This window comes from Mauremys reevesii, linkage group 8 (genome assembly GCF_016161935.1).
Source record: "Mauremys reevesii isolate NIE-2019 linkage group 8, ASM1616193v1, whole genome shotgun sequence".
NCBI lineage: Eukaryota > Metazoa > Chordata > Testudines > Geoemydidae > Mauremys > Mauremys reevesii.
In genome coordinates this window covers 41,088,352-41,100,529 of record NC_052630.1, presented here as the reverse complement: position 1 = coordinate 41,100,529, position 12,178 = coordinate 41,088,352, and the positions used below count along the sequence as shown (strand labels likewise).

The window sequence follows — 12,178 nt, the reverse complement described above, 5'->3', positions numbered from 1 at the left end:
TAGAACAGATTGGGATAAAGAGGGTTGATTTAGCCTCTCTTTCCTTTCTATGGACAAAAGCATCACCTAAAATCCAGTGTAAAAGTTGTGAACCCCTGTGCGAGGGGCTCCCACTCGTGCCCCTTTCTGCACTGGCTCTGGTAACCCACTTCACCCCCTTACAGGGACTTCTAGGACAAATGCCCTCTCATCTGAGTTCTCCTGTGTGTGTTTTCTGGGCAGGTGGTGGAGAAGACAAACCCCATGGAGCCAGTGGGCGTGGTGTGCAGAGTGGATGGCATGTACCAGGTGGTGGAGTACAGCGAGATCTCCCTGGCCACAGCACAGAAACGTAGCTCCGATGGCCGGCTGCTGTTCAACGCAGGCAACATTGCCAATCACTACCTCTCAGTGCCCTTTCTGAGAGATGTTGTCAAGTACGGGCAAGCTTGGGCCAGGGGCTGTGTATTAGTGCAGTGCCAAAGAGAAGAGCTGGGACTTGGAAATCTAGTATGGTCCCGTTGCAATCAGACAAAAGCTCTTGGGCAGCATCTCACTCTGTTAAACATTACAGGGGTTTCAGCTTTCCCAGAGCAGAGTAGGATGAGGGGTGGCATCTGAGTGTCTCCTTCTACCACTAGTATTTTTCCTCCTAGCCCCTTTCTTCACAACCACCTTCCCTCAGCAGCAGGCCAGTGGCTGTGTTCACGCTCACCATGTGCGGTAAAGTCCAAGCTAATGGTGGAAGGCAGGAGACTTTCATCTCTGGTCAGAATGAGGCTGTTCTCTGAACTTTGTGGCACCCCTCAAGAAGTAGAAATCAACCTCAGTGTGCAAGATCGGTAAAGTACCCTGCTGGTGGTGTTCTCGCTATAGAGACAGCTCTCAGAACCAGCAGTCCAAACCCCCGCCCTAAAGTGACGTGGGTAAAATTGCAAACTACCTCTGCCTTCACTAGGTTCCTGCTTCGCTTACGTTGGGACCCCCTGCCACCTGGAAACAAAAGCCATTTACAGCCTTGCAGACAGGACAGCTGAGAGTCCGGGCATGATGAACGCTCTCCCATTATGTCTGGAATGAATTGTAACACCTGTCCCCAGGCCCACAGTCCCTCACTGCCCTGACTATACTGCACTACTGGCAGAAGCCCTAGCTGTCATGACTGAGCAGGGATCAGCTGCAGTATGTATTGTTGCCATTATTGTAGCCTCAGATGGCCTTCTGGCATGTCTGTTCACATGGTCATCATAGCGAAAGCTAGCGCTCCTGGGAGCGGACGTCACACGTCTCCAGATGTCTCACCACTTTAGAATAGTTCCTCTTGCTCTCAACCCCCTAAATCCTCTTTTCCATCACCCGTATACATTCTCTGTCCCTGGCAAGACTGGGACTGGTTAATAATGCTTCATTCCTTAATGTAAATGGAGCACATTGTTTTGTGGGTGTGAGGCAGCTGGGAGGTGACTGCTGGGGCTGGGAATATGTGGACTGGGACAGTCACTGACAGGTAAATAAGGAAACAAAACAAAAACTGCTTCTAGAAACTAAAGCACAATTAGCAAGGGTTGAAACCCAACTGGACTGTCTAGCAAGGTTAACAGGCACTAGGATGCATATGTGCAGCCAACAAAGCATTGAGGCAAGGGCCAAGATCTGGCCCTGTACATGAGCTTCTTCCCCTCCACGAATCCCTCAGGAGCATCGTGTGCACAGCAGCGGGCCTGGAGTATCAGCATCGTGCTTTGTCACCCTCTCATGCTCTGTCCACCAGTTTGCTCTGCTCTGCTCTCCTGCCTTTCAGCAGGAGGCAGAAGCACTGGAGTACCTGGGCTTCCTCCACTCCAGTTGCACAACCTGCAGAGGAGGTTGTGAGCCTGCCAACACTCCCAGAAGCTAGGGAAGAGGGGGACAGAATTGTTTGATCCAGGGGGCATTAAATGGGGACCAACAGCAGGAGGAGGGCAGGTTGTAGGGAGTTTGATTTTTTTGTATTCTGGCCATAGGGCAAGCAAAGTGCAGGCGGCTGGGGGACCAAAAGAGCTGGGAGGACAATACACCCTCATCATTCCCAGATGCTCCTGGGCCAGAACGACTGGAGGACAGTGACAGCTAGAACATGCCTTCTAACTAGGAGGTTCTGACTTCTCTTTCTTGCCCTGCCAGCATTCACGAACCTCAGCTGAAGCACCACGTGGCTCAGAAGAAGATTCCGTACGTGGACATCACCAGTGGGCAGTTGGTCAAGCCAGACAAACCGAATGGCATCAAGATGGAGAAGTTTGTCTTTGACATCTTCCAGTTTGCCAAGTATGCCCTGGGCTCTGCTGCTTGTTACTCAGATGGTAGAATATTGCTGTACCCTCTTCCGAGAGATCAATCTGTAACTGACTGTGAACAATCAATTGAGATAACCCACTACCTTCGGACCAGCCATATTGCTGTACCCTCTTCCGGGAGCTGCTCCAAGGAGGAGCTGGGCATGCCAGGTGTTACTGGCAATTACTGTATCGGTGTTGGTATGCTATAACCCAGCCTGGACTTGGCCGCTCAGTGGCAGTGGTCTCCCAACAAGGACAACATGGCTTGGTCACAGGGCTCCTCCCCCAGTGTAGTTACACTCTGGATTCTGTTACAAACTGTGTAGGAAGCTGTGCTGTCACGTGCAGATGACGTGGCTCTCAGCACAGTTTTGAGGAGGGCTGACTGTGGTGGCTCTGGCTGGTACAGATAAAGACTCGGGGTCCAGCTGCAAGAGCCAGTTTTGGTGCCCAGTCCTGCTCTGAGTTCTGCCCAGGCTTTGTTCCCTGGTTTGTTCGTTTGCCTCCTTGCAGGCTGGCAGCTGCCCTGTTTCCTTTGTCTGGTGCACTTTGCACTGCCCTTTAGCCAAGAGAGGAAGCAGCAGGGCAGGGTTGGAAAGTTCTGTGCTTCCCGCTCCGGCCCTCACATGGTCTCACATTGTGGGCTGCTGTCACTTCCTGCCTTAGGTTGGGGAGTGGGACCAGAAACCTTCTGAGGTAGGCCAGTCTCCTGGAATTGGGATGAGAAGCTTCTCGAACTCCCTCTGGTGCATTGCCAGCCATCTTGGTCACATCCTCTGCTGGGAACAGCCTGGCCTGGACTGGGAACAGCCTGAATCATGGAGCTCTTGTCAGAGCAGAGTGGTCTTTGGACTGACAAAAGCCACCTCCAGCAACAAGGAAAATGTGTTGTACAGTAACTCCTCACTTAAAGTCATCCTGCTTAACGTTTCGTTATGTTGCTGATCAATTAGGGAACATACCCAGTTAAAGTTGTGCAATGCTCCACTCTTACGTTGTTTGCCTGCCTGCTATCTCCACAGCTGGTAGTCTCCCTATTCCCTCTCCTCCCCACAGCACCCCCCGCCTGCCGGCAGACCCCACGGATCAGCCTCTTCCCCCCGCTTCCTGCTGGTGGCAATCAGCTGGCTTGCAGCGTCTTGGAGGCAGGGGGGAGGACTCAGCGTGCAGGCTCCCCCTGCCTCTCTGTGGCAAGCCAGCTGATTACCTCGGGAAGGAGGGAGGAGCGAGGACTCAGTGCACATGCTCCCCCTCCCTCCAATGCGGCAAGCCAGCTGACTGCCTCTGGCCGGAGGGAGGGGGAAGGAGCGAGGACTCGGTGTGCCTCCCCGCTCCTTCCCCTGTCTCCCAAACACCAGCAGTCAGCTGGCTTGCGGTGTTTAGAAGGGAGGGGAGGGAGGGAGGGAGGACGAGCCAGGACACAGCGTGCAAAGTAAAGGAGAAGAGGCAGGTCAAGGGTGGCGGTTTGGGGGAAGGGGTGGAGTGGACAGGCTGAGGGTTGAGCCCCCCACCCCTGGTGCTTGCAGAGTAGGGGAAGCTGCCCTGGAACCTACCCCCCGCCCCTCCCATTTAGATTAATTCTTATGGGGAAATTGGATTCGCTTAACATTGTTTCACTTAAAGTCGCATTTTTCAGGAATATAACTACAACATTAAGTGAGGAGTTACTGTACTCCCCACACTCAGAGCAGGGGACACAGGCTCAGGGCTGTAAGGCCTAGGTGGCTACAGACTTTACAGACTGAGTGGGTGCAGTATCTCGGCCCAGAGGAGCTAATTGTGACGCCACTGGCATTATCTGTGCTGCCGGTTGCTGACAAGTCTCTGGGATGGAGAGAAGAGGGGAGGCTTCCTTTCAGCTCCAGAGAAGTGAGAATAAAGGGAATCTGTAGCAAAGCCCTTCTCTTTGACACCAAGCTGTTCCCTGCCTTATCCCCGCTCCAGACAGTTTGTGGTATACGAAGTGCTGCGTGAAGACGAGTTCTCTCCTCTGAAGAATGCAGACAGTCAGAATGGGAAAGACAACCCCACCACTGCCCGACATGCCCTCATGTCGCTGCACCATTGCTGGGTCCTCAATGCTGGAGGCCACTTTGTGGATGAAAATGGCACCCGCATCCCTGCGATTCCCCGGTAAGTTGTTGTTACCTGCCCTACCCCTGCTTCATCCCCACAGAGCAGGCTCCTTTACCGTCTCAGTGGCTGGTGGGAGAAGAACAGAGACATTTCATTCCCAGTTTGTTATCTAGCCTTGGGAACACAAGGGAGCCCCATTGGCTGTCCTACTGGGGAGCACTCTTCCTGCCCTCAGGGTTTCTTCTGGAGAGTCTTGGCCACTTGTGACTCGTGTCATCCAGTTGATGTACTGTTCTGTTACTCAGCTGAGCACCTGTCTTGAGTAGGGGGCAGCAACTGGTTTGTCTGTACACTGAAGAGAATTCTTTTCATCCCATGGATTCAGAGCAGAGAAAATATTAGCAAATAGTTCCCAGCCGCTGTGCAACCATTCAGTAAGCAGCAAACAGATCCTCTGAGGGCCTGTGCAGAGTCATTACCTGGAGCTGATGGCTAGTTGGTCACTACTCTGTGGTGGTCCAAGTGCCACCCACAAGTGAAATATGGCTTGTGGAGCTCTGCCATGTGGTCCATGGCCACTGCTACTGGCGGAAGTGCATCCTGCAGAGCTCAGTGGTGTATTGCTAGTCTCCTGTAGGCCGACCTCTGCATTAAGGATAGCTGCCTTCCCCAGCTCCTGACCAGCTCAGGCAGTTGGGTTGAGTTTGTTCAATACAGTGAAGAGGTTACTACAGTTCACCACTACACAGCCCATCCTAAGGAGCAGCTAGAGTTATAATGTATCCTCGCCGGCAATTGTGCTCTCTGCTGCTGGCTGTCCCTCTCACCAGCTCTTCACCGCAGCCACCACTACTAGGGGGTTCCAGGAAGGGGCTGACAAACAGCTTTACCTCCTAACTTGGTTTAGTTCCATTTCAGTTTGTTTCTGTTTTCTTTAACTCTTATTTATTCCCACATAACAGCTTCACAAGTGGAAAGCCAGATGCCATCACAGCTGATGTCAATTGCAAGTAAATATCCAGTGCCAGGCTGTGTACATCATGCATGGTGATGGGGCTCTGCTTAGGTACTAACTGGCTCTGCATTTCACTGTAAGGCCAGGTGCCTGGTGAGAGGCAGTTCGCCCTGGTTGGTGTGCACCGCTTTCATGGTGACTGGCTTCTGATTGGGAACTACTAACAGAAAGGTAGCGAGGGTGCATGCTGGGAAATGGAGAGCATGGCCTGCTAAAGAATCCTGTATCTGTTGCTTCTCATGGTAGCTAGATCCAAAATCAATTATTTATAATATTCCATGTGTTCTTGCTGGGACCTGTCTCATGTCCAGGCCTCTGTGTGTTAATTCCTAGTGCTCCTCTCAGCAGTGGGACGGAGTGGTGTAACTTGAGGCACAACTTAGCCTGGCAGTTGGAATTTGGGTTTACAGTTTTGCTGATGCAGGAGCCAGGAAAGACTTCAGCTCCCTTCTGTGGTTGTGCTTTCTTTCTCTCTAGTATGTGGATCTGAATCCGATACACACTGGGAAAAGGCAAGAGAGCGAACCATGTAAAAATGGCATGGGTGCTCTTCAGGTCCTTGCAACGTAGGCAGGGGTTGGTTGTGGCCTTCTGTCAAACTGTTCTTCCTGCGCCAGAGACTGGCTGGAACTCTAGCTACCATCTGCGGGCCCAGCTGAGCTTGCTGGCATTTGAACCTGTGCTTCCAGAGAGTCTGCGTATTTCAAGCCATAAATGGAGACCATCATCTTCAGCGTTCATCATCTCAGGCCTCACACTAGGGAAACTAACTGGGAAACAATTTCCTTAGAAAATTAGGAATTGGGGCTATTTGCTACGTGAGCCTTGTACTGTACGTGTTTGGGAGAAGGTCTGCCTTGGACTCTTTGGGAGACAGTGGTCATTCAGACTTGCTGCTTGTTTCTGTTATTCATTTAAATGCTATTCCTGGGGGAATTCTGTGCCACTGCACACCTGCAGAAACATGTTCCCCCTACACACACACACAGATTCTCTTTGCTTTTCCACAGAAAAATGGTTTCTGTGAGGAAGCAAAGAGAAGCTGCACCAGTGCTCACTCACTGCTCCCTGGCAGCCAGGGGAGAGGTAAGTCTTGGCCCAAGGGAAGGAAGGGGACTGGGGATGCCCCGGCTGCCCAGGGACATTAGTACCAGTTAGGCGGAGGGGGAGGAGGAGGACAATAGAGACAGAGTTCCTCCTCCTCTCCCTCCCCTGCATGGAGCAATCCCCAGAAACCTCCCCCGGCTGCAGGAAGCTCTGCACTGCTGGGGGTGGGGCTTGGCAGAGGAATCTGGGTTCAGGGAGTGAGTCTTGGTAGGGTGGGGGTTCCGGGTCTGGGCAGGGCAAGGTTTGGTTGGGGGGGGTCTCCAGCTGCATAGGGAATGGGTGGACAGGGGGAGCAGCTCCCTGTATAGTGACCCCTCCCCCACTTTCATGGCCACTGGGGGAGGGGTCACTGTACGGGGAGCTGCTCCCCCTGTCCGCCCAACCCCCATGCATCGGGAGCCCCCCCTGCACCCAGAGCCTCCCCCCAAAGTCCCCCACTCCCAAACCCCCACCTCCTGAGTCTCACACCCCCTGAATTGAATACCTGGACCCTCACTGCACTGAGCCCCACCCCACCAAGCCCCACTCCTCCCCGAGCCATAACCACCTTCACCGGGACTCCACTGCAGAGTTCCATTCCCCCTGCACCCAGAACTCCCCAACGAGCCCCTGTGCGTCCAGATGGTGCCACACAAAACCCTGGTACTCTTGAGGGAATTCTGTGCCAAAACATTAAAAATTTTTAAATTCTGCATATTTTATTTGTCAAAATAACACACACCATTTCAATTATTTTGGTAATTTAATACTTGTCAACAAATAATTGAAAATGGTGTGATTTTTATTGTGTTATTTTGACACAAAATATGCAGAATTTTAAAATACTGTGTGCAGAATTTTTAATTTTTTTGGCACAGAATTCCCTGGGGTGAAGATGGAGTGTTTGATTGAGAGCTAAGAGCTGGGCTGAGAGAAAGCGAGAAAGACACACCCCTCCCCCCTTTAACTGCTTGATCTATGTCAGGTGATAAGGACATCAGTCACTGTGAAGCTGGGCAAGATAAAAATCAGTAAACGAAGGGAAAACATCCAACCCCTTCACCTTTCATCAGAGCAACACACTCAGAGTGCTCTAGTACGTTGTGGTCAACTTGTCCAGCAGCTTGAATTCAAACTTTTCCATTCCTGCCTATCAGGTAAGGCATGGGAGAGGGTCCCACGACAATGAACACTGCTAGATATGCTAGAGCTTCCTGAGGTATCATTTAATAATCAGCATAGCCCTACACGTGCCCAGCCACATAAAGAGTGGAATTTTACTGAGTCCGACATGCTTATGTCCCAGCCCTTCACACGTAGAGACCACATCCTTTTTCCCCTTCTCCCAACCTCTCCAGCATATTTCCTCCTCTACTTCTGTCCTGAGATGCCGTGAGTTCTAGTGTCACAGAAACCGATTTCCTGAGACTCTCTTGGCTTTGCTTTGAAATGGAGTATGGTTAAAGAGAGGTCTGTTTCTGTTTGTACTGTAGTAGAACCCAGAAGGTACACCCATGTGATCTAGGTACTGTACAAACACCAAAAATCAGTCCCTTCCCAGAGAGCTTAGTCTGGCTACTGCTATCACCCAGAATGCACTTAATTCTCATATAAAACCCTTTTTGATATCGTCCACCCTGTAGAACCAGTACAAGTTGGTATTTGTATTACAGAAAGAGTTGGAAGACCACAGCTGAGATCGAGGACCCGTTGTGCTAGGTGCTGTACAAACTTAGTGAGCCAGCCCAGGCCCTGCTGCAGGTCTTAGTCTAACCAGACAACAAAGGGGAGCAGGAGACGGGCACAGACATGTGATGGGACTGCCCCAGGTCACCCACCAGGCCAGTGGCACAGCTTGGGATAGAATCCAGGTGTCCTGAGTCCCAGATCATGCTGCCTCCCAGAGAGAGTAGGATTCTGTCCCCCTTGCACTGCATCAGGTAACAACTGCCCCTTCCAGAATTAGCATTGTTCAACACAACAGAAAGAACACAGCCATCTAACTCATGTTGAGCAGCTCTTTGCTCTGGAAGTAGCCTCACTGATTTAGGTCTTGTCTACGCTAGAAAATTAGGTTGGCATAACTACATTGCTCAGGGCTGTGAAAAATCCACATGGCTGAGCAGCAGTGTTAAGCTGACTGAAGTCCCTGTGTAAACAGCACTAGGTGGATGGAAGTTGACCTAGCTGCCACTTCTCAGGGAGGTGGATTATCTATGCCAATGGGAGAACAGCTTCCATTGGTGTAAGTAATGTGTACACAGAAGCACTACAGTGGTGCAGCTGTGCCGCTGTAGCATTTTAACTGTAGACAAGCCCTATGTGGGCCTGCTTGAGGACTGCATTTCTACCACCTGACTCATGCTAAGTAATATCTGGCCTTCAAGTACAGGGGGTGATACTTATAGAAACTTACAAATTGAGCAAACTGGATCTGAGAGCCACTCAAGGGTGACTAAACATGAGACAGCAGTAGACAGGAGATCAGTACTTTTTAAAGCCTTTCAAAATATCTGCTTAGGAAGTTCTCCATCTCGTGTGGCTTCCTGGTAGAAATTTCATTTAAAAAATGGTGAGCTGCATCTAAAAAGTTTTGCCAACAATTGTTGGAGTCAGAAGAAGCAAACAGCACATGCACCACTTACAGTATAAAACACACTTCCAGCTTCTGAATTAAGACTTAAGGAAAACCCTGATGTTAGACTGGAGTCCCTGCATGCCCCGGAGACAGTCTGAGGCATCCTGAAATGGCTACAGCTCATGCGTCCTTGCAGACAAGCAGTCTGATATAACATGGGGGAGGGGCTGATCATGGAGAACAAGAGAACAGGGTCGCACTATGTCACTTCACTGAGTCTTCCCCAATCAGTCACTGCCTCTGTCTCAGGCTTAGCAAGCATCAATCCTGCATGCACAGCGGAGGCTTGATGAATCTGTGAATGAGCCAGGCATTGGAAGGCAGTGCATGAGTACCGGCCATGTTCGTTCCTTAGTATACTGTGCTCGCCCCTTGCATTGGCATCAGGGGCTAGTGTACACACACGGTCTGCGTATACAAAGTGCAGCTGCTTGCACCTGGAAGGCTGCTGGTGTTTAAGGGCTGAATTCTCCAGGGCTCTTATTGATAGTCACCACAACTAGAAGCATCTGTTTCTTAACACAACTTTTCTCTTTCTGCCTTAGTTTGAAGGATGCTAACGACTTGCCCATTCAGTGTGAAATTTCTCCTCTCATCTCCTATGGTGGAGAAGTAAGTTTTATTCCCTCCCCCGCCCCCCACTTCCTTCTAGCTGAAAATGCATTTGTAGACTAGCTTAATGAGGTTTTTCGGGTGACTGAGCGGGTTGTGCAGGTTATGATCTGTCTTAGAGCAGATTCTGTAATTGAAGGGGGAGGAAGGGAGGGGTAGAGTTGGCTTGTTAGAGATGCCCAGAATTTCTCCTGTTGTGAGGTTACCTAGACTTTACTGAGTTAGGCAAGGTGCATCCTTGATGCTCTGGAGGTGGTTTGTCTAGACAGGGCCTGACTTTGCCCATGCCTAGTGGAGTCTGCATTGTGTATCTGCTGAGCAGGCCAGCTGTGCTTTGGCCTTCTGGAAATATCTCCCCTTCAGCTATTACTTAGTGACTATTACTTAGTGACTATGGCAGTGAGCTTGCAGCTGTCGGAACAGTCTTGCAGTCACTGGTGTGTCCCACTACAACTGGATGCATCAAAATTATGCAACACCTTACAGTACATGATGGTGCTGGCTCTTACGTAGGCCGCACATTAGTAGCTGAAGGGAGTATTGCTGGATTCTCTGTGCAGCTTAAAGCCCTTGCTTTGAGTTTCATTAAGACCAGCTCAGTGAATCTGAAGCTGGCATTTATTGGAAAGAACCAATTCAGTCCACAAGATGCAATGCAGCCCCTTTGACTGGTGGCATTACATGCTCATCAGTTCAGTACAACTTAACTCTTATGTCCTGTCCACACTGCCTTTTAACCAAGCTTGTAACCGGTTACTGCCATGGCTTGCTCTAAGCAGCATTGGCCAAACTTGGCTAGGAACCGTGGCAGCAAGGTGGCCCAGGTTGACACGTTGTCTTTCTGTAACTGGTACCATATGGTCAACTGGGAACAGCAAATGGGGACTGCCCCCAGCCATGTTCTGGCTTGGCCATTCCTTGTGCAGGAAGACATCCCAGAATACCTTGCTGCAGATGCTGCTCTGCATACATGTCTTCAGAGCGTTTTGTCAGAGCTGCCCAAACTCCTCCAGAACTCACTGAAAAACTACTCTTGGGCAGCATGGTAGATGGGACATGCCCCCAGAGCTGTGATGGCGGAAGCCCTGCTGTTTAGACCAGTGATTCTCAACCAGGGGTACATGTACCCGTGGAGGTATGCAGCAATCTTCCAGAAGGTACATCAGCTCATCTAGAAGATATTTGTCTAGTTTTACAACAGGTTACAGAAAAAGCACTAGCGAAATCAGTACAAATTAAAATGTCATACAGACAGTGACTTGTTTCTGCTGCTCTGTATACTATACATTTCAGTGTAGGTACAATGTTTATATTCCAGTTGATTTATTTCATAATTATATGGTCAAAATGAGAAAGTCAGCAATTTGTCAGTAGTAGTGTGCTGTGACATGTCTGTGTTTTTGTCTGATTTTTGTAAGCAAGTAATTTTTAAGTGAGGTGAAACTTGGGGTATGCAAGACAAATCAGAGTCCTGAAGGGGTACAGTAGTCTGGAATGGCTGAGAGCCACTCCTTCAGACAAAACAGAACCTTGTATCTTATAACTGGTTAAGATGATGATTGCAATATTGCAGTTAAAGGTTGTCATGCGGATGGGCCCAGAGCATTAACTATTTAACCAAAGCTTTCTGCTCTGGAACGTCACTTTAATTTGCTCACCCCACTTGGTTAAGTATCTAGCTCTTGTCCGTTAGCAGGTAGAGTCATTCTTAATGCTGCTAAATCCACTGGGCTGTTGTCGCCTGGTTCCTAACGGCAGCTATTTTTCTCCTTTTAGGGTCTGGAAAAGTATGTGGAAAACAAAGAATTTCATGCACCGTTGATCATTGATGAAAATGGGATCTATGAGCGGGTGAAGAACAGTGTATAGACTCTTTTGCAGGAAGCCAGCAGACCCAGCATAGCTTGTGACTTTAACTGTCAGACTGTGAATCCAAACAGATGAAGATTGTACCTGTAAATTGTAGGGGGTGATCTTGCCCTCTGAATTCACTGGCTCGTGGCACATGATGGTCTCTATATTTTAATTTAAAAACCAAACACTTCAGTCAATCCCCTGAAGCTAAGTACAGATGTGGTGTTGCTCTCCACGCTTTGAGCATAGGCATTTATTTTAAATGTGTATAAAATAATAAACAATTGTACATGCTGAAGGGCTTTTATGGTACGAGGAGGGGTTCATATTAAATTTTATTTTTTCCTCAAATAGACATGACTATCTTTAAAAACAAAAATAGGATCGATGTCACTGTCCACATTCTGCCTTTTTAGAGTCATCATTTTGTTAGCTAGTACATCTGTTTTGGCTTCTCATACACCACATTACTAGGTATTATGTGCATGGTATTAATATAACATACATTAAGTATGTGGGTGTTGGGAAGTTATGTTAATTGATTGTATTATGCTCTTCCCACAGTTCTGTTCACCTATGTCAAGTATCTCATAACACTGC

At 49.4% G+C, this 12,178-nt stretch overlaps 1 protein-coding gene across 4 annotated transcripts in view; it reads left to right on the top strand.

The window, feature by feature from the left end:
• UAP1 (UDP-N-acetylglucosamine pyrophosphorylase 1) overlaps nucleotides 1–11,876 on the top strand; it is a 37,906-nt gene extending 26,030 nt beyond the window's left edge. Inside the window, exons 5-10 of one of the 4 annotated variants that reach the window (XR_005583484.1) lie at nucleotides 223–416; nucleotides 2,143–2,286; nucleotides 4,242–4,430; nucleotides 5,336–5,383; nucleotides 7,460–7,631; nucleotides 9,658–9,722. Coding sequence is in view for 3 of the 4 variants with exons in the window: in XM_039483643.1 (XP_039339577.1) it covers nucleotides 223–416; nucleotides 2,143–2,286; nucleotides 4,242–4,430; nucleotides 5,336–5,383; nucleotides 9,658–9,724; nucleotides 11,501–11,593 (735 nt within the window). In the remaining variant the exon portion in view is untranslated. Of the gene's footprint in view, nucleotides 1–222; nucleotides 417–2,142; nucleotides 2,287–4,241; nucleotides 4,431–5,335; nucleotides 5,384–5,865; nucleotides 6,732–7,459; nucleotides 7,632–9,657; nucleotides 9,725–11,500 lie in introns of those variants that run through there. The other 3 variants (XM_039483643.1, XM_039483644.1, XM_039483645.1) reach the window with 3 other exon arrangements.
• The last annotated feature ends 302 nt before the right edge of the window (nucleotides 11,877–12,178 follow it).